This window comes from Plutella xylostella, chromosome 21 (genome assembly GCF_932276165.1).
Source record: "Plutella xylostella chromosome 21, ilPluXylo3.1, whole genome shotgun sequence".
NCBI lineage: Eukaryota > Metazoa > Arthropoda > Insecta > Lepidoptera > Plutellidae > Plutella > Plutella xylostella.
The window spans coordinates 5,613,661-5,636,204 of NC_064001.1; the positions used below are offsets into that span (position 1 = coordinate 5,613,661).

Below are 22,544 nucleotides of genomic sequence, written 5' to 3' on the forward strand. Positions count from 1 at the left end.
TATGCGGAAGTGTACACAGGGTGATTTTTAAGGACAATAACCAATTTTCATATTTTTTTATAGGTCCAATTTATTTAGTTGCGTTTTGGACACTATTACAAAGTACAGCGTTGGTATCAAGTTTTTTTTAGTAATTAGTTGCGATATTAAACTACCAGAATCTTTGGATGTCAATGATTAAATTTGAAATGTGCAACGAAAATGTACCTCTGACTGAGGTAGACTTTTCTTAACCTATTATTGTGTCCTGTTAATTAATTACAACAAACTAAGTAACGTAAGTTAAAAATATGCCTTTAATTTGTATTCATAATAATAAAAGCAAATAATGGATTTTGGAATATCTTAAATTCATATCCTCACTGTACACTAGAAAAATAATCATTGACATAATTTTAGTAACACCGGAAACGCAACGCACCTTTTTCTTCTTTTTTTTTCAAAGTTCTAAGACTTAACAAAAAGTTTGGAGTGCGCGTGCCAATAATCTTATCTTCTTCTTAAAAAAAAAAACTTTGAACACTCGAGTTGTAAAGTGCGTTCGAAGGCTGCATTGTCATAGACACAAAGCGCACTCGACGCTGAGTGCACCCTTTCTTATCTCAGCTCTCAAGTACCCTTGGTTTCCGAACGTGACTTCTCGAAACTAAGAAATTCCTCATAATAAGTATTATAAAAGCATTATTATTTTACGAGTAGTTGTAAAATTTCTGTTGTAAGCACTTCAAAGAGTCTGTTTTTTTTTGTATTACATTGAAAAAAAATAATATTCACACAAAATCTATCCAACTTTTTGTATCAGATTCGGAGCTTTCTTGAAAGAAGTTCATTTTATAAATTAGTATTTATTCACAGAATTACTTTTGATCGAAAATTGATATACCAAAACAAAGAACGTATAAATCAACTAAACCTACCATATAAATGCCCATACATCAACCTTAGTGGTTTTGATAGGTATTTTGGTGAAATATCACGTTTCACTGAAGCCACCCCTCTGGTGACGTCACTGAATAACCTTGCCAGCTATTTCAGTGAGAGACCACGACACGACACCCTTTGTTCTATCATTTTATTTGCCATATTTCTGGATGAAAAATGATAGCGTGAATCAGAGTTTCTTCGTTACTAATTTATTTTGTTTTACGGCCAAGCCTTCGAAGTCACTAGAAAAGTTGGGAAAAAGGGTCCCATGATTTTAGATTTGACATTAATTATGAATTTACGAGTGCGGGACGCTTCTTGGGAGTGACATTGTGACTGTATCAGCACAATTATTATGATCGATTATTAGCGACATAAATGTGCCACTTCATTGAACTCTTTTAAAAATATTCTTCAGTAAAAACAATCAGCCGATTAGGGTTTCTTAACCAAACGGAAAAGGCTAGCTTAATGACGACGTTTTCGTAAGCGGGGTCCGACACTCTGTATACAGTCTCAATATGCTGTATGCTCCAAAACTATTCTTCAGTAAAGACAATAGTCTGATTAGGTTTCTGAGTCTGATTCCGTACCCGCGACTAAACCCCGACATTGCTTGTAGTTATTAGCGGGTCCGGCGGGCGGGGCGACACTCCGTGCAGTCTCAATAGGGCGGTATGCGCTGTTTTTGTGCGCGCGCGCATCCGCCGCGGAAGAGCCGGTCCGGTTCCAGCCACCGCCAGGCTTGTGTCGGACCAGTGGGGACGCTCGGGAGAGTAGGCTTCATCATCCGCCAATACAGGGTGTTGCAAAAAGGGTATATAAGCCAAAAGAGGGTGCCACCCACCCTTTTTGCAACATCCTGTATATAATCATCCACTGCTAGACATAGGCCCTTTCCCAAGGAGCGCCACAACGGTCCTCGGCCTTCCTCATCCAGCCCCTACCGGCAACCCGCCTAAGGTCAAGGTAAGAGAAGACTTGTACTAGGCATAATAGAAGGGCTTCAGTGGCCAAGGGTTAATATCTTTGTATGTTAGGTGGTCTGAAAAAATAAAATATGTATAAACCGAAACAAAATAGTCAGTTTAAAAGGGAAGTCGATGGTAATCGTGTTATATGGACCCTTCGCAACTACATCGCACTATAAGGACATGCTAAACCGATATGGGGCTAACTCAGTTAGAGGCTTGGTTTTACAAGGGTACAAAAGTGTATCTATGAATTCGACTATAACTTGAAACTCGAAACGCGAGTGTTCAGCTCGCTTACTGTTCGTGTTTAGCCCGAGGCTGGACGCAGGGCATTCTGACCACGCTTGCTACATTTAACGAAGACTCGCACGACACGAGCGGAAAGAAAGGGACGACCTTATACCACGTTGTCAAGAGCAAAAGTGACAAATGACACCGTGGCCGCCTGTCAACCTGGTCATTTTTAACAGTTGAGGCTGTAACCGGCTTCTTTTTATTTTAAACGGTTTTCCAGCCAGCTCGTTTTTGAATTAGCGACTTTAAAAATAAACAATGTGGGTGCTGTGCTGACCAAAGAGTCCGGTATGGAAATGCGTGCGATTTCAATTAATTTCACAATATACCTACACACTTAATAAAAGTAGTCATGGTAGGTTGACCTGAATAATCGTTCAGCTTATAAAAGCTATATATTAACAAGTTAATTAAAATAAGAACGAACGTGAAGGTACTTTATGTAGAATCATTATTAAGTATTTACTTGTATTACATACATTATAATGTACAAATATACATACCTAGATAGTTACAAAGTTTACTATGAAAAAAATTGTTTTGAGTCATCTAGGTAATTAAAATACACGACCTACCTAGAAGACAATTTATGAACCGTTCGTTGTACAGAGGTTTCATATGAGTGCTTGCTTACACAGATTTTTGCAATACCTACAGCTCAAAGAATATGTGCATTCATATATCTAGGTATATTATATTCACAATTCAGGCTCATGAGCCTGAATTGTGAATATAATTACAAGAAATACATTGTCATAAATAAATTATCAAAGTACTTATGTGAATAATGATGATATTTTATAATATTTTATAAAAATATTACTATTTTTATATTTACCTCAAATTGGATCGATCACTGATAAAGTCCACTGTAAACCTACTGTATGTAAGAATCGTAGGCAGATAAGAATATTTATGTAACTCCATATCACATCTATAGGTAAATTCACAGGCAACCTGCGAGCAGGTATGTATAGTATACTACAACGAATGGCCGTTCATTCATAAGAAGCGGTCTTACTTAGCCAACTTTACGGAACACGCATAGCCAAGCGAATATACTCTTTATTCCCAAGTAATAGAGGCTCGTCAGCTGATCAGAATAACTTGGCAAGTCCGCCATTGATGCGACGGCGAGGCCAGTGAATGGGAGCGACAGAGACACAACATTCATAAGGTCGTATTACACTGACAATGGAGCCTTTTATAATTCACATGAATGAGTAGTAAAGTTTTGTAATCCTGTTCTACGAAATTTTCAATTGACGTCCGATAGTCTGATGTTTTAAAACAATTGAAAATACGAGGTTTTGGTGCCCGGTGATAGGGGTGGCTTTTGCCTGCGTTTGGAGGTGGCTGAATGACAGTGGTTCAAACGGTAGCGCGCTCTTAAGAGCCATTGACAGGAAGAAGGCATAAAGTGTCATTGTTTTTTACAACTAGCTGTTTCAAGTGTTTCCGATGAATACCATTATGAATTCCTAAAACTTCAGATTTCCCATGGAGTTTGTTTAATGTGAGAAAATAATATTTTATAGTTTAACCGCCGCAGGATCTTATCAAACAGAGATGTACCTACTTAGAGATATGATTATTTAGAGATTAATTAGCCAATTTTTAAATAATTTAATTTAAAGACCCACTTCCTGAAAGAAAAAACTAAAAAAATAAAAGAAAATCTTTAAAATTAATGTTATAACTTAAACGTAACTTAGATAGTTACTGTGAACGCAACTTTATATCAGAGCAACAAGATTGTGTAGAAAAACATCGACGGTAGGAAGTCAACGTCACTATATCTATACAGTCTTGATACTTTAATTATAAAAATATAGTAAATATTACGGGAAAAATTATAAGTTTTAATAAAAAAAATCTACCGCAAGTTTCTAATCAAAATTGGAATTACATACCATAGTCACCCACCACCGCTACCTCTAATCAAATCAAAACTACCAAGGCATTATTCAGAATCTCATCAACATTTATACTGTCACATATAACACTATCACGATCATTACAAAGTTTCCTTACATTTTAAAAAGTTTTCTCAGAAACCTATCGGTCGACTTGCAAGTATCAAACTCGTTGGATCTCGCAAGGAGGTGCTTATACCAGCCGCGTAGGCCCGTACCTGCTTCTCGCCAGCCAGTCCGCGCCCGCCTCCCGTCACGTCACACCGCGCGCCAACACCGCTACGTTACAAATTCAAATCCTTCGCGTTCGAAAATTAAAAAATAAAGACAGATTTCTAAACTGCCAGTGACAATGCAAGTGCTCACTCCTTTCTTGTTCGCTTGGCTGCTGAGCGGAGCTAAGGCCGTGATCAGAACTCCGCTAGAAGCCTTCAGGCCTTCGGGAGAACTTCACGTGAAGAGACCAGACAAACTGCCGCTGCTGCCTCACAGGAAGACGTCGGCCCCTCCCAAAGGAGGCTTAAAAGTCCTCTATCAGACTGGGGTAAGCTTAGATTTATTTCACTAAATTTCTACCGGCGAATGTTTCACTTTGAATAATGTGAGTGTTTTAATTCGAATAGTTTTGTCACCGAGTGAGCTTTTACAAGACAAAAGTTTTCAGCATAAATTATGTCATGCCTGCCAGCAGGCAGTGACTAACAATCGTGACTAGTTTCCAAGTTACAAAGTGCCTAGCCCGGTGTTATTTGTAAATTCCGTGGACAGTTACAAGTTATAGAGCATTCGGAATTTCACTATTCTTATAGGATGGTTGTTTTAAGGTACCAATCTAGTGAACGTAGATCAATTGGATATAGTCAAACTGCTGATCATGGCATTTAGATTAGGTAGATATTGCACAAAATTAATGTATTTCATTTTATATTCTTGAATGACATTATTAGTTTTATTTGTACTGAGATGACTGTAGGTATAAAGGCAGGTATTAGATGGGTATATGAATGGAAAATCTAGATATACTATATACAGTATATCCTACACCTACAGATGTAGGAAGGTACCCGCCTATACGTTGTGAAGGAAAACCATAGATAAAATAATTGAGGCATTGACAGTCAGATATCCGGCGTAAGTATATAAATAATAACAGATAACTAGCATTAAACGACGACCGAATGGCGTAGTGGTTAGTGACCCTGACTACTGAGCCGAAGGTCCCGGGTTCGATTCCCGGCTGGGGCAGATATTTGTTTAAAAACAGATATTTGTACTCGGGTCTTGGGTGTTGATATTTATATTTAGTATCTATCTATCTAGTCCAAGACAAACGACCTAGCCACGGAAGCTGCGAAAGAGGGCCTTCGCATCAATACAGGCAAAACCAAGGAGATGCGTCTTAACTCCCTTGATAACCAGCCGCTCCAAATTAATGGCGAAGATGTCGAACGGGTTGAGAAATTCACCTATCTCGGGGGCGTAGTGAACCCAATAGGAGGAACAGAGATGGACATCGAAACCCGTCTAAACAAAGCTAGAGGTGCTTTTGCCCAGTTAAAGCCGGTGTGGAGCTCTAACGTCATGACCCGGCGTACAAAAGTGAGGATTTTCGAGTCTAACGTAAAGTCAGTCTTGCTATACGGTTGCGAAACATGGTTCGTTCGGAAAGACTTATCCAGCAAGCTACAGGTATTTATCAACAAATGCCTAAGGCGAATTTTGCGGATTTACTGGCCACGAACCATTTCGAACGCGGAACTGTGGAGGTTGACGAAGCAGAAACCCATCGAACAGGAAATCCTCACAAGAAAATGGAGGTGGCTGGGGCATACCCTCAGAAGACCCGAAGAATTCCCGTCGAAGCAAGTGCTCAGCTGGCAGCCAACCGGAAAACGTAAACGGGGCCGCCCAAAAACAACCTGGCGACGTTCTGTGGAGAATGAGGCAAAAGTTGTGGGAATGAAGTGGGAGGATCTCGCAGCCGCTGCCCAAGATCGAGCCAGATGGAGAAATCTACTCAAGGCCCTTTGTCCCTGCTGAGGGACGTCAGGATGGATGTATGTATGTATGTATCTATCTATGTATTTGTGTAGATATATCAGCTGTCCGACACCCATAACACAGGTTCTGCCTAGCTTGGGGTCGGATGGCCGTGTGTGAGATGTCCCCCACATATTTATTTATTTCATTAAAGATACATCATTTTTATTTACGGAGAAGATCTTCTCTCGGGCAGAATACAATATATTATATGCTAGGTATATATATACGCATTATGTATAACGTTTTACAATAGTTTTCATACTCTGTTAGAAATAGGTGTATCTTTGAGCTCTCTTTCGTCATATACATTTTTGTTAGTACCAATGTACGCGTAAGTTTTACAATCATCATCATCTTATCATCTACTCGTCCACAACTACAGATATGCCAGGAGACCTTAAATACTAAATTCTTGGCCTTACTAACCCAGGAACCAAATAAAGGGAAGTATTATATTTAATTGGTGACCAACGCACCTATGCAGTGCTATACCTACCATTAAGACAACTCATTAAGTTTCGTCTTAATAAAACTTGTGTGATAAAAGATGTCACTGTCAAAACATTATTGCGGAGATTCGGTATGATTTTCCTTAAACATAATCTTTATCCAGAATTGTTAAACAGAGGGTTAAAGTATATTATCGTGTCCCTTGTACCCATACCATGAGTTACGAGAGCGTGGTCAGCTGTTGATTTTAATTTATATAATACATTATATTTCTAAGAACGGGCTGAGTTCATTCACAATTACAATTAGGACAATTAATATTATCTTCAATGAAGAGTGACTACACTTCATCAATTGTTGTCACGCGATAGATTCCTATATGCACAATTATACCTAGCAGTCTGTCATAGTAATTGTACAGTCGAATCTACAGCGGCAGCGTGTCGCAAAAGTGGCATAGTTAGCCGAAAGTGGTTGACTCAGAGGGTCATCCACAACAACTTTTGGAAATTCGCGAAAATAACTTTAGTTTTAAGCAAGACTTCTGAAGTTTCTTAAAGTTAGCTTTTTATTCATATTTACATTTATGGAGTCACCTGTACTTATAGTAATGTACGGTAACATCAACATATTATGTTAACGCCTTGTAAGTTTGTACGGAACTATGAGTACGGAAAATAAATATAAAAAAATTGAATTCACTATAAAAAGTTATACCATCCAATCTTCATTACGTTTTGAATTTAATTGATCAAAAACCTTTATACACTGAATGCGATAGTAAACTAACAAAACACCAGTGAATTAAAAAAGTTGTTTACCAGATTCCAAATACGATGAATCATACAACTTAACATAGTAAAATTCATCATCATCATCACGACCCACAAACGTATTGCCTACTACAAAACGAATATTGATCAGTTACCCGTCTTAAAGTCTTTGCAGCTTCCAAATAGGTATCTACCTACATTTAAAAAAAAATTGAAAGTTGGACAAAATGTTTTTGCAGTCCTAATTGAAATTTGTTAAACATAATTACTTACATCAATTTATAAAGAATTGTCATTTTATAACTTAAAATACATACAATTTGTTATTTGACAAAAAGGGACAAAACAGTACAATAGCTAAAACGTCTTATAACTTTTCTATGAATAAGGGGGATAGTATACTAGCTAGGTTTTAAGATAATGAATAAAATAGCAATAAATTTATTTTTTCTTACGCATACATTGACTTGAAACCAGATAAAGGAATGCTATAACTCAGCAAACTTAAATATCCTGTATCCCATTATTAACTATTATGATGATCTAATCTAACACGTTAATGAAGATACGAAGATTATTGACTTCAGTTCAAACAAATATTAAAATTAATAAAATCTATACGGTGGCTTTACACGATTGCTTAACTTTTAACTTTTCTGCATGTTAAGTTCTTAAATGGAAAGCTTCCTTCTTCATATTGATTTTATAAATATGAAGTCACTTGACGTATTAATCTAACATGCGGAGAAAAAAAATCCATCTTTTAATGCCAATTCAGTGCGCTCACTCTATTTTCAAATTTCGAATTCAAATGGAATGACGAGGACAAAAATTTAAGTTCATCATTAAACCGCGGCGGGGCACCATCGGCTGCATTGTAGCAATACATTCCTTATTCCTCAGTAATAAGGTGGGATTTGAATTGGTAAGTGTGCCGCTGTGTAGGAGTCGGGCTGCGTAATTCCAGTAGTGGCAGGTGCTCATTCACTCATTTTTATCTCGACAGTTTCGATGACTTACGACGGCGACCAGTGTGTGCCGAGCTTTAGGGAAAAAAACGAAACTTTTTTATGTCACCGACTTCTTAAGCCCATTCGTAACGGTAACCGTCTTTGGATCGTTCGTCTCTTTAAGGAATGGAATTTAAGTTTTATCTCGACTTTTATTCATATTAAGAGCTTAGGTTTGGCGGATATATTTTATGTATGGACATAGGCGGTTTAATGAGTTACCTGATAAAAACGTTTTTGGAATGGTTATTTTTATGGTGTCCGGAGGTGCTGTGGCGTGGGTGATATGTCATTGGATTTAATGGATTTTTTCTTTATAAACATGATTTTAAACATTTGGAGTAAATGAAATTGGAATGTGTTGGAAATGAATGATTAGGTTGCGAATAAGTTGTTTCATCGTTATTCTTAATAGATTACCTTAATTTGGTTAAATCAACTTACAGTCATGGTCATATTATGTATGCAATATGTGTGAGTGAAATTATGTATGTTGAAAGCTTTTAAAAATACCTACAGCTTGTATTATAGAACAGACATAGACTTATTTATTTACGCAACTTCATAATTTCCTTTAAATTACCTATGTACCTACTTACATACATAATAATATGTATATGGCCCATTACCAATATAATTTTGGACCATTTTCCGTGCCAATACACACATTTTGTGCGAAAAAATTAGTTAGAAAGCTTCGTAACAAAATACCATAATGAAGATAAATGATCGTCTGGAAGGAAGGTAGGTACAATTTGTTATATAAAATAGCATCAAACCTTCACATCATCAATCACACGTCCATTACTGAAACACCCTATATATATATATATATATATACCTTCACGTTGTGTTTTTCTTGATCAAATCTGACAAATAAAACACAACGCTGGGAGTTCAAAATTTCGATCGTGTTTGAAGGCTCTGTTGCATTAATTTATTTGACTACATAATATATTTAGTAGCAGTAGTAGTATGAAATCATAACAAAAGTTCCTACAGTACACAATGATTACATAAAACCACATCAACCAATACAGAGAAAGGGACACCGGTGCCCAACCTTGGGTTATTCAGATGATAAAAAAAGAGTTGTCCATACATGCGTGATGCTGCGGTTTCGCCCGTGCCTCAGCCAGGCTCCCGTTACTCAGCCGCAAGAACAAACATCCACTGCGATTAAATTTCTTCATAAAATAACATTACCTGGCCCTGTAGCACATGGCGCTAATAAGACGTGACAAAAGTTCTCCGTCGCGCTCACGCTTGAGGCTGCGCGATGAGAGGAGATGTGAGTGAGGGCGATGCAAAACTTTTGTCATGTCTTAAATGCGCCCGTACTAGCCCTTCAGAGAGTACAGGTTAGGTATTATTCGAATTAAGGTTTAACGAAAGCTCAACTAGCGCCGCCAATTGAAAAATATAAATAACTTCCGTTTGAAAGCGTTTTTCCCAAAACTTGTTTCACGCCCTCTTCATGCGAATTCCATGTTCTAAGAACCTACTTCCCAATCGCCGTTTCTGGCATAAACGAGTTCAGCTTCCAATAGTCATGGATTTAAAACACAGAATAAAATTGTGCGGCTAAAACCTGGACTAAGGAATTATTTTTATTTTATTTATTTAATTATAGGTAATAATACATAAGAAAAAGACAAGCTTAAGGATACTACAATATAATATAATAATATACTAAAGAAAATCAGTTTTAAAAACTGAATTTAAAACAAGGAATTTTATTTTTTCACAGGGTAAAATATATAACTGGTGCTATCAGAATCGCTATCAATTTATCACTTTATGTACTATACGATTATGTACAATGGTGCGCAGTAAAATTTAAAATGGATTTCATGGCCATGTAAGGGTCGATTTAACCAATCTCCTCACACTTGAAACCAATAGCTCAAGACAAATTGTTCACAATTTTTCAATTTCTTCAAGTGCATCAGGGCACAGGATATGTCACTAACCATATGAGGGTGTTTTATTTGTTTCGTATAAACATATTTACATATACCTATATAGCAACACCGTGTATATAGGTATATGAAAATATGTTTATACGGTTGCAAAAGTGGTGGTATACTAAGCCGATACACGAACTGAGAGATTATTTTTGCGTGAATTAAAAAAGTTACGTGATCATTAAAGTTTCTATGGAGAGGTAATATTTTATCGCAGAACGAAACCTGAATGAATTGAAATATTAGGAGGGAAATTATAGTTACATTAAATAGGTGTAAGGTTTTCTATGCGTTCGAAGTTACTAAAGATAAATTCATAGTTATTGAAGTATGTAGGAAGTTGTCAACGGTTTCACTTAATCAAATGCCAATAAATAATTTAAAACCGGTACAGATAGATTTAACTTGTGATAAATACACCTACTTTATATAAATAGTTCCACATTTGTATGCAAACCACGAATAAAACAAAGTTAACTACGATCGGAGAATAATATTAGTATAATTATTTGCATTTTCACAGTAAATACTGTCTGATTATCATTTAAAGGGTTTATTAAGTGAATACTAATGTAAAAGTTATTGCTTTGTCATCCTGTTTTTCTTGATCCCATGGGAACTTGGCCAAACATTTGATGCATGGTCGTCAATTCGCATCTATGAGCAATTGAGCACGCTCAATTTATCTTGAGTCAATTAAGAAATGCAGCGCTGTGATTGGCTGAGCTTTCATTGAGCAGATCATGCTGAGGTTGACTTACACAAATTAGAAACTGGGCCTTAGGAAACCATCGTGGAATGAAAGGTTGTCCTTTGTACAACTGTACTCATCAGTGGTTTATGTAGGCCTTATACCTACTATTCCTTATTTCCAATTTTATCCTTCGGTGGATAAAAAGTACTATTAAATCCTATCCTAAACCTAAGATGAAAATCCCATAAAAATAATCGAAAATCCCTTACTCAAAGCTCAACCACAGAAAAAATAAAAAACACAACTTAAATCAGTAGCTCGAATCAAAAAAGGTAAAATGACAATATACGATCATAAAGAAGAGTTTTAGAACTTGTTCGGGCTTTAGGGACACCTGTGTTACGCTACCAAAATAAAATAAATAATGATTATGTATAAAAAACCAGATTGCTTGATGAGGGTTCCGTATAATGTATAGGTACTTGCTGTACAAGTTTGATAGGTAGGTGTTCAAGTTTCTCAGATTACTGTGGGTTAGGTGAAGGTGTAAAAAAGCATGTAAAAATATTGTACTTATTGGTTTCATCATTGAAATAAACAGCACAAAAGAGAAAATTTTGAGGTATATAAATTTGCTATACGGGTGAGTAAAATTAATATAAATTAATAAGTATTTGATTTGTACGAAGAAGTTAGGAATGTTTAAGCCATAAAATGGTTTGACGTATTTTAGACAGAACCCTGTAAAAACTAATTCGTTTAAGTACATCGGATATTATAGAAAAAAAAAGATAAGGTTTGTTTATTCGATATTCTACAGGGATCGATGATTGATGGTTTCTTTACGAGATAGATATAAAATATATTTAAAAATTGCCAATTGTTGTATAGTTATATCATAGGTATTATTTTTATTGTATACGTAATGTCTACCTAGAACAACGTTTCAGGACGACTAATGTATATTCGTAAGTAAAAAAAGTTTAAGTAGTTATTTTATTTCACACATTAAATTTAACATTTTTAAACCTTTTCAAACAGCATTTAATTATGCAACACAACAAAACGCTAACCCACCCGACAAAATTACGGCATTTATCTAAGTCACCCACTCAAAACCAGAACAGGAAACAAAACCGAAGCAGCGCTTTAAGCTCATCCCACTTGAGATACAATTTGTAGGTTAAGAAGGCGTCCCTTGTTCGTGAAGACAGGCTTTTGTGAGCTACAATGAGTGTACATCGCAGAATAGGGTTCCTCGCATCCGCTGCAATGAAAGGGTTCTGTCGGAGACACGTGTGGAGTGAATAGGGCCCTCCGGATGAGCCGACAATAGGATGGTCTGATGCTTGTGACGCAAGACTGTAGCTGTCGTGAAGGCTAAGGAAAAAAAGATTTTTTACTTTTAACTCTTCCATCATATTCACATGTAAGTAATTTTTTGTTACCTTTGTGTTTCATACGTCATAACATAAGACTTATAAGAGTAAAATTGGAGGAAAGCTGAGAACACAAGGTTTTGGCGCCCGTAATCTTATATTAAAGATGGAGACAGACAGATAATTTTTCGATTCCAATAATGGGAACTTAACTATTTGTATGTACGTACTTATGTATACACATTTTGTGCATTTCACAGCTCAGTATTCCATAGTAGTACAATATACAGGACTAGATAAGTATAGAAAACAGCCGTTTGTGGCAAGTAGACTATACCAGTTATGCTAACGCAGTGCTAAATATGTACTAGGTTATCATGCATTAATCCATTTCCATTCATGCCATTCTCATAATGTGCTACAAGTGCTTGTAGGTATATACGGGTCATGCATGAATGCGATACTTACACAGATAAACGGAGAGATAAATGCACAATTTCTCTTTTTCTTTGAGTGTCTGTGAAAAACAGGGTTTGTCACCGTGGTGACAAGACTAACCAGTCAATCATTAGCGTCTGACTGCCCCGCATGCGCCGTAAGTTTTCGTATAATATTGTATAAGGAACGTGCGTTCGAGCTTCCCAAAACACAATTGAAAATAACTTAAATAATTTAGCAATTCACCCAACTTTTCCTCACAAAACAACTAAAACTTCAAACCACTACAATGTGGTCGAGAGCGGAAGGCCATAAATACCTGACAGTACAAGTCATTCACTAAGACTCGCTAAGACAAAGCTGAGTTGGGAGTTAATTGCCTAAATTCCTGAAGCTCTTGCCTCGGGCTGAATGAATCGGCTACCGGCGAATGGGAGGCCGATGATTAACCACCGCGTAACCGGTGGCAGCTACAATTATCTGGATTAGTCATTTGTTAAACACTACCTGGGCAACAATAGTGGGGCTACAGTTTCGTTGTTGCTATTTTCCTCGATGTACTACAGATATGCTGATACAGTCGGAATAATAAACGAGTGACCGAAATGATTATATTATATCCTTGCAGGCTCTATAGGTACTAAACTAACTGTCCTTTTCACAACTGAGAAATCGCAGTCAAGCATAACTAATATGTCAAACATAATCATGTAGTATCTGACTATATTATCATTTACTCGAAAAAACAATGTAAGCATAAAATTACTAAAATTTATTTTTTAAGAAAATATATGTTGTAAAATACTGTATCTACTTTATACCACGCTACTGTCCGACTTTCAGATTATTATTACTGTATAATTTATCCGGTAGCTCATTCCTTTTTAAATTAAGATTAAAGTTTCAGCATAAAAAATGTAATGTGCTTTTTATAATAATTAATATTTCCACGATGGGTTCTGTGTGGTTAAATTTGGGTGTGCTTTAATAAATTAAATAATTTTATCAAAATAAATTGAGTGGAAAGTTGGCCATTAGTAACACTGGTACCTCTAATAGTGGCGAACACGGTACATTGAACAATTATGACTGTACCAAAAATAAATTACCAACAGTTACACGAAAGGCAAAAAATTATGAGTGAGGTTTCTGGACCAAGACTGAAATGTTTGCCATATTGCGTATTTGAATTCAAAAGCTTGGATACGACACTTTATGTAAAAAAGCCAAGTTTAAGCAGCAGTCTAGTAGAAAAGTGCCGTTCTGAAAGGAGAGACACATTTAAATATCGAACGTCGGTCGCTGGATGGTCGCCGCATCCGGCGCGCGCGCAGCCCCGATGCCTCCAGGCGTTCTACGTTTAAAAATTATCGTTATTTTTGTCAGTGCATTCCCATCACATCCTAAGGTAAAGGTTTAATATGGGAATATCCTTTTAGGTTTATGGGAATGATTAAGGCGAATGAAATGAGTCGTTATTGTTGACAGCTGCGGATCAGTTGAATTTTCCTATTCGTCAAAATATGCCAATATATATATATGTATATTTCCAGATGTCGAATATTGCGGTCAGATTAGATTATCTTCAATTTATAAATAGGGCCTATAAAGTTGAAAAAGATTCAACATTTGGTGTTCAGATAGCGAAGGATGTGATGGGCACAAACTGTGTTCCAGACCAAACTGCTGCCGCCAAAAACGAAATAGAGTAAAAAGGAGATTTAATTAAACGCTTGTTCGCAAATTGACGTTAGGTGTAGGTAGCTGATCTGTGTTTTCCTGCCATTATTATAAATACATTATTCCAAATGAATTCATTTCGGGAGAGCTTTTTATCGATATTAACGTAATTTTATACGGCAAGTTTTTGCAAAACATGATACTTGGACCATTGGGTAGTTGGGTAAGTTACTGATTTATATTGTAGAAATACGATACACAATACCGTCAATATGTTTTATAAACAAAAAAAAACCTGTAAGAGGATGTAGTCCTAATAAGACCATCACACGATCCTAAAACATAACCACTATTTACCGTGGGTCTACATAGAGAAAAGATAAATACAAATACACCTACAATTTTCACGTCCCGGCGTTAATAAAGCAAGGCAAAGGATGAAAGGGAGATGGAAGATGTGAAGCTTAAGAGAAAAAGGGACATGCACATTGAAGGCTGCTGGGAATAGAGAATAGGTGGAAGTCTAAATAGATGTTAATGATGATGAGTTGAAGTATCATGCACTCATCATAGTTTCCAGTACGCACTCATTTTATGGACCTACGTCTTATTACTTACTAGCTTTTAAAGAGCTTTTCTAAGTTTCGCTTTGTTTATAAATATGTTCCCGTGGATTCGCAGAAAAAGCACCTTATGTGTTTTTGTCGCCTTCCTAAACACCTATTGCCAGTCAAATCAATTTACTTGTAAGAGAAATAGAGTCACACACTCATGTTGATTCACTCAGACACTTCTCACGGGGTATTAGTGTGATAAAAAAATTTATTTAATCATAATAATCCTTATTTGCGCACCATAAAACATAACTTCAGTGAACAAATGGCGGTCTTATCGCTAAAACCACATTCCCTTATTTTTCCACCAATCTATAAAAACAATAACCGCTCTTCTCCCAACACCAGTGTCCGCGGGAAGGTTGTTTAAGGTCGACGTGCGCGGGCGCAGGAAACAAATTGTTTCATTAGAGTGGGCGCGGCACCACCTGTCCGCTGACCGGATGCCCCCCCCCCCCCTACCCCCCTACCCGCCCGCGCCCCTACAGCCTTCCGCGATCTGGGATTTAGCTGAAAGGGGGTGGATTAGGTTGCTCTCGGCTTGAAGTGGATAAATTTGTCTGGAACTGGAAGGATATTGTTGCGAGATCTTATTGTTTAAGATTGTGGTTTGGACATGTTAGATCTCGTAACAGTCCAGATTGGATTTTTGTCTAAGTTTTCATGCTTAGCTGGTGAATCGTATAAGTTTATAGTTATGTTATTTTGTTCATTTTTAATCACTATTTACTGACTGGCTAGAAATTCACTTCAATGAAGGTTTGGTCCCTTTAGATCGACCTAGGTACATAAATATACACTTAACGATTAGATAAAACATTAAACAGTTTAACCGAGTAATCAAATACACAGTATTAAAAAAGTCTTGAGCGCACGAAAGCTCATTTATAAATTAAAGTTAAAGAGGCTCTACTGCCGGCGAGATCTTGACATCCGGTCCACTCTTGCGTGTTAAGTCAATCTGTTATTTGGTCAATTTGTGATTATTTTTTTAGCTTATTTGTTTATTTTTCGGAACACATTTGGGGGAGCACGCGATGCTGCCATCATAGTTTTTGCTCTTTTGCGTGAGGAATCTCAGCTTTATTGAGTGGTAATCTTATTTTGAATAAATGTGGCATAAGTATATAGGAAACTGCAGTATTAAATATACCGAAGAATGCATTTTTTTTATGACGACCGATAGCGATTTACTTAGATGAATTGCAATGCATCATCTCATTATTAGGTAAATAATGCAATAATTTAGGAACACATCAAACTATAAATCATACAATTATTGTCAGTAACAGAGACAGGAACCCTTTAAAAAAACACACTTATGAAGTAAAGTCAATAGAGTTTACGCTGAGCGGAATTACTATACAATGGTGCCTTTTATTTGAGTGACAAAAGGGCCTATATCCGGTCCGAAGCGGTTTCCGCCAAATTTGTAAGAAATACACAAGAAACAGGAAGTATATCCGGAACAAGCAAGAAAAAATATACAACCATACAGGTTTTTTTGCACTCTGTTAGGGCTGCCATTAGTATATTTGGCAAAATGTTAAATGTTTGTAGTTTTGCTACCGTTATTTTTAAAAAATCGAACATTAAGGAACACAAGTAATTCTCTAACGAAAAGGTTTATATCTATTTATATATTTTATGAGTTGGTGCCATTTGTGTTAAAGGTATACATTATAAACGTGCAAACCTAAGAAAAAGGGAAATCAAGAATCCTATTAAAAGCATTCAGAAGGATATTAGTAACGGAAGTTGTAATCTATTTTTATTTAAAATGTAGAACTAATGGTGCCTTAGCGTGAGGAATTAGTATTAACATTATTTAGGATTCCAAAGCTTATAACGACCTAAAACTAAAAAACGGCAATTGTTAGCCTATTTTAACTTTTTTCTTACGTCACCAGGGTATATTTATAACGCCGACACTCTTTCGTGTGACTGAATTAAGACAAAGCTATCGTTAATTTGAAGAAATGTAAAAAATAACACTACAAAAACGCAATTTCCAAGTCATGTCAACCGTGATTGAGGATTACAGAAAAAAAAACTATTTCCAAAAGCCAGCAGGTTGCCGACCTCCTTCCGGTCGGAAGTGCGACTGAATGTCCTTTTTGGTGCAAAAAAACAAAACCCGGTGCAACGCACATGTGTCCTATACAGCCACGCAGCCAGCATTATGTTTTAACCTCCTTGGACCATGCCGTGATATTTATTGTAGTTTTTTCTGTGTCGATGGCAGGTGCGATTTAATTTGAAAATAAGGTTCCCACGCAGCGTAAACAGATGTTCGCAGTTTGAATGATATCTCATGTGGGCTACGTCGTTGTTCCGAGCTCCGGGCATGGCGAATCGCGTCACCTTGCTAGCGTTGGTTGCGGACTTTTTGCTTATTGCGACTGCCGATGACTTGATTGTGATACATTTTTTGCGACGCCATACTTTTTTGCGCTTGCCTTAAATTAGGCTGCCTACTACGGACTTTTTGTGCTGTTTAAAGTATTTTTTTCTGTATTCAGCCTACTGCTCGACACTATTTTTAACTTACTGTGTCCACCTACGCATTACCACCTAAGCTAAGACGTAAACAACCTTATTCATAATCAGTTTTGACTTCTAATTCTTACTAAACTCACGTGCAATGAAAAAGTTCCACTTACAAAATGTCGACACCAAATCACCCCAATTTTCTAAAACATTTTATTTTGAATTTGATTAAAGTATTTACGTTTTTAGTTGGTTAAATTCTGATGTGCTGTAAAATATATACTTCAATATTACAGACGGCGTCATTATGCTAGCCTTTTCCGTTTACGAGTAATTTAGTAGTTTTCTCACTGGAACTTTTCATCACTCGCTCGCATATTAAGGTCTTATTCCAATTCCATTATATCTAACAAGCATCTCTCCTCTTCACCCCAGGTATCAGAAGAGGATCTGCCGATGTGCCGCGCGCGGCAGGTGTGCAGCAAGGTGGACCTGTACGACAGCTCGCAGCCCTGGATCGAGAGGAAGTGCCGCTGCCTCGGACACCGCCCGTGTTCTAGGTGAGATTTTATATCTTGGGTGTTAATATTATGTGTCTGTCGCAGGCATTTTGTAAGATCTGGCCGTTTACATACGGCGTCGTCAGTTTACAAACGCTCGCTGTTTTGTACGCATATTACAGGCTCTGTCTAGCTTGGGGTCGGATGGCCGTGTGTGAGATGTCCTCACATATTATTATCTGTAATATTGTTTTTCTTGCTTTACCGTGTCCTATCGTAGGATCATAGGAATCATTGACCTGTCAGCTACTAAAAGTGCCATATCGCGAAAAGATCAATAGATTTTAACAACATTTAGTCATGCCACACATATTATACTTACCTACTGAAGAAAAAAAAAACTTAATTAACCCTAATATGACAGTATTTTAATTTCCATATATTGTCTCTCATTCCAGCAATCTATCGCCGGACGACAATCACACGTTAGCAGACAAAACCACTCTTTACAAGACCTGCGAGCCAGTGCGACGGCTGCCTAAATGCCGGTACTTCAAGGACGCAGCTTGGACCCTTTACTCCTTACCAGACAGTAACGCCACGCAGCAGATCGTCAACTGTCATTGCCCAAAGATGTCCGTCACGTATTTACTCAAGAAGCTCCCGTACACGACACCTAGCGGAGAACAGGGGAACCAGTACCAGTTCGCGTGCTCGCCGCTCAGTGTGAGTAGCTTTCACTTGTTTTACTGGTTAGTTCAGTTGGCAGCCGATAGATGGCGGTGCCGCAAGAAAAACGTTTTTTGTTAATAGTTTTCATTTTCTTGAAAATTATAAGTCCTAAACTTATGTTTTCTTTAGCACAGTTTCCTAGGAACAAAATGTATAATTTTTATTTCTCGTTCATTACAGAGGCTGCGGTGCTCACGAAAGGAGCCATGCAAGCTGTTCAGCGTGAGGAGACGTCACGAGCAGATCGACGAGGTGAATGCGAGTACTGTCTGCCAGTGTCCCCGCGACCACACGTGTCCCCGACACCACACGGAGCCAGGAGTGCTGGCTGGAGTCACCTACGCCGCCGAGGACATCCGCACCTACCACGGCTACTGCATGCCCGAACCGCCCCCAGACGTCTATAGGTTCGTTGGCGACAAAGACTGAATAGCTCCCGCTCCAATGAGGTTCGATATTCAAAAACGCTGGCCACTCATAAAAGTGACAGTCTTTAAAAACTTGTAGAATTTTATTTTGTAAATGGAATAGCTTTGGAATTTAAAAAACTGATTGGTGTTAAACAAATCGTATGCGTGTTGAATGTGTAAAATATTATAATTGGGATATTTAAATTAGGTTAGTAGATAATGTGTATTGATTTGTTTAACACCAGTACTTAATGAAACTAATTTTACTGACATGTACTAGTCTGTAAGATTAGTTTTGTTTTAATATTTTATTTAATATGTCTCGATTTATGTCGTATGAAGTCGTATTCAATGCAAATGTCTATAGTAACAGTAACAAATTTAGTTTTACTTTTAAGTCGATGCTAAAAATCTAGCTTTGCTTACTACCTGTTTAGTACAAAGACACGAAACAAAAATAAAACAGAACTGATACAGTGCGTTACTGTAGTGTTTTGTATTGCTTTGACTGAAAAATAATAAGGAAATTAATTTTATTCTTTTACTCGTCTTAAAATATAACGTACAACAAAAGTAGTGATATCCATGAGTGTAAATACATAATAAATATGGATTTAGATTTCGCACTGTTTCTGTTATTATGTAAATAATTAAATTAAATTAATTATTGTTAGCGTTAAGGACTCATTCCAAACGGTTTAGTTTTTTAATTATATTTTTTCATATTTTAATATTTTTACTTGCCATACTCATGTAGGTAGCGCTGTCTTCCATTGCAGTCATAGAAGGCGTTTATTATTGTTTTAAATATTGTTTAAACATTGACGAGTTACTGAACTCAACAGTATTTTTAATGGTAAAATCTCTGTAAATCATGAAAGGGAAAAGTGGAGTTATTTTGATACTTTAGCTAGTGTTTTTTTGTAGTATCATTCCTGAAATATGGTGTTTTTGATCGCTTTAAGAGAATTTATCGAACAACAATGCTAGTTTTTTTAAAACATTATAGTTAAGTTTACATTGAAATCCCTAACAGAGGAACCTGTTTTCTGTAATCTTTGTAAATATTTAAGCATGTTGATGTTTGTGAAAGCTTCGATTCGGTAAGACTTCCTTATTTGTTTTAGGTTTATAAGCTGAATATAAGTTAAATTATTGAAAATAAAATTGATAAATGTTTCGATAATACTGTGTTTCTTTTTGGCCATTTCTCTACACTTTAAATGAAAATAAGAAAATTCTAATCCCGAAAGGTAAATAAGTTATTTAAATATAAAATATAGGTATATGTAAGTGATGATGATGATGTCCTCTTCGTCGTATCCGACAACAGCGACTCTTGCTACACTCTGTTATGTGCTCTTATGTGGCTGGCAAGTCCGAACTTCGTCTTGAACACCGTGTCACACTGAGCACAGTAGAGCTGTCCCATCCTGTTGTATGTATAGTTGTAGGAGGGCTTAGGGCGTGTCTTCCGAGAGTGGCGTTTCACGTCAAGGGCTTGAAGTCGAGACTTTTCAAATGTATGTAAGTAGTCAGAGTTTTGCAAAAGTAAAGGCGTGGTGTTCAAAAATTGATCAGAATTACAACCTGGATATTTTTTTTGGTTTACAATGAAAGTACCTTGTAAGTAATGCATTTTGCATAAAAAAACAAGCATACAAAATAAACCCTAACCAAACATTAGCAATAATTTTTACTTTATGTACAAGACTAAAATCAATACTTATGGATGCAATAAAAGATTGAGTATTGAGTATCATTAAAATAACTAGTAAACTTAATAGTTTGTATTTTAGTTCTTACATACATACTTATAATTTGATACAAAATTATTGTCAGCGATACAACATGCAAGATACGTTAAACTTTATTCGGTAGATTAAAACTAAACGGCAGAACTTTCATATTTCGTTAGCCCGTTGATGTCTTTTATATGGAGCGCTTGTGGCCTACAATCCGTAGCGCACAGAGCCGCGTCTACGGTAAGTGATAAATAGAAAACCGCAACTTTATCTAGATATTATGAACAGTTAATGCTCTTAGCTGTCAATTGGGCTAATGGATCACACATATCGGCCATTACCCGCGTTTTTGCGACGACAAACACATTACAAATTGATTTCTCTGCAAGCGGAGACACCAGGAGTTATTAGGTACAATAGATAAAATCGTTTTATTTTCAGGTACATAGTTAATATTATATAACATTTTGAGATACTTAGATATTTTATTGAAACTTAATTTATATTTATTTGTGAAAATCCTCTTATCCCTAATCAAACACATGAGGCTCGCAGTAACTTCCTCCATTCGGCACGGTTTTAAAATGCAGTCATAGATCAACGATTTGAAACATAATTTGTTTTTCGTTATAATAAAATTTCTGATTTTTTTAAGAATGGAGGTGTCTATCTGAATTAAATTATTTATTTGAATGTACTTAAATAATATTATAGTTGTGTGTAAGAGCGGTGGTAGCTCAGTCGGGGAGCGGTGGTAGCTCAGTCGGGTAAACGCCCGCTTCTCAAGCCAGAGATGCGGGTTCGAATCCCGGCGCTGACATGTACCAATGAGTTCTTTGAATTTAAGTACAATTTATACCATCGCTCTTACGGTGAAGGAAAACATCGTGAGGGAACCTGCATATGTAGATTAAGCACATCTAGTGAACCCACCAGCCCGCAGTGGACCAGCGTGGTGGGAAATGGTCCAAGCATAGGAAGGCAGTTTAGACCTTGGGGATATGGACAAAGGTTCCACTCGAGAGAGCCAGGTGCAGGTACTTACACCCCCACAGAAAATAGAATAGAATATTATAGTTTGTTGATATTTTGATTATAATCGGTACTAAAACTTTTGTACATGGATTAAATCTTTCGTAATTTCGATGAAATCTAGAAAGTGTGTTTAATATCCAACCGTTCCGCCTACTTTCTTCGATCAAATTGTCAATAAATGGTCCTTACTCATTGTGTGTCCGTTTGTATTCTGTACAAAGTGTATTAATTACATTAGAAACGGCAATTAGAAAACAAAGGACTGGTTTAAATGAATCTTTTACACTAAATTCACATGTTTGAACCATGAGTGACCGCTACAATAGCTTCGAGTATCTATAGCTATAATGCTCTTTTCACGGACTTTTTAAACTTTTAATGTCCTGTATTTAATAACAGTGATTTCATAGGTGATTTTTAGGAATACGGTAGCCTCACACGATACCTTACAATTCTAATAAATACGTATTTTAAAT

The 22,544-nt window shown here is 36.7% G+C and overlaps 2 protein-coding genes across 2 annotated transcripts in view; one reads left to right on the plus strand and one right to left on the minus strand.

The window, feature by feature from the left end:
- The window catches only part of LOC105395975 (elongation factor-like GTPase 1), a 131,596-nt gene that overhangs the window by 14,472 nt on the left and 94,580 nt on the right, over positions 1-22,544 (minus strand). The window lies entirely within an intron of this gene.
- LOC105395963 (protein giant-lens) lies at positions 4,357-20,493 on the plus strand. The gene is made up of 4 exons (XM_011567951.3): positions 4,357-4,652; positions 18,082-18,206; positions 18,605-18,872; positions 19,059-20,493. The coding sequence occupies exons 1-4, from the start codon at positions 4,461-4,463 to the stop codon at positions 19,305-19,307; spliced, it is 834 nt and encodes a 277-aa protein (XP_011566253.1). The 5' UTR covers positions 4,357-4,460; the 3' UTR covers positions 19,308-20,493.

What these genes read in the sequence shown, in the direction of transcription:
- LOC105395963 (XM_011567951.3), top strand. Translation starts at nt 4,461, where the DNA reads ATGCAAGTGCTCACTCCTTTCTTGTTCGCTTGGCTGCTGAGCGGAGCT. An exon ending in GGACACCGCCCGTGTTCTAG is followed by an intron (nt 18,207 to 18,604) that starts GTGAGATTTTAT and finishes CTCTCATTCCAG; the next exon opens with CAATCTATCGCCGGACGACA. An exon ending in TCGCGTGCTCGCCGCTCAGT is followed by an intron (nt 18,873 to 19,058) that starts GTGAGTAGCTTT and finishes CGTTCATTACAG; the next exon opens with AGGCTGCGGTGCTCACGAAA.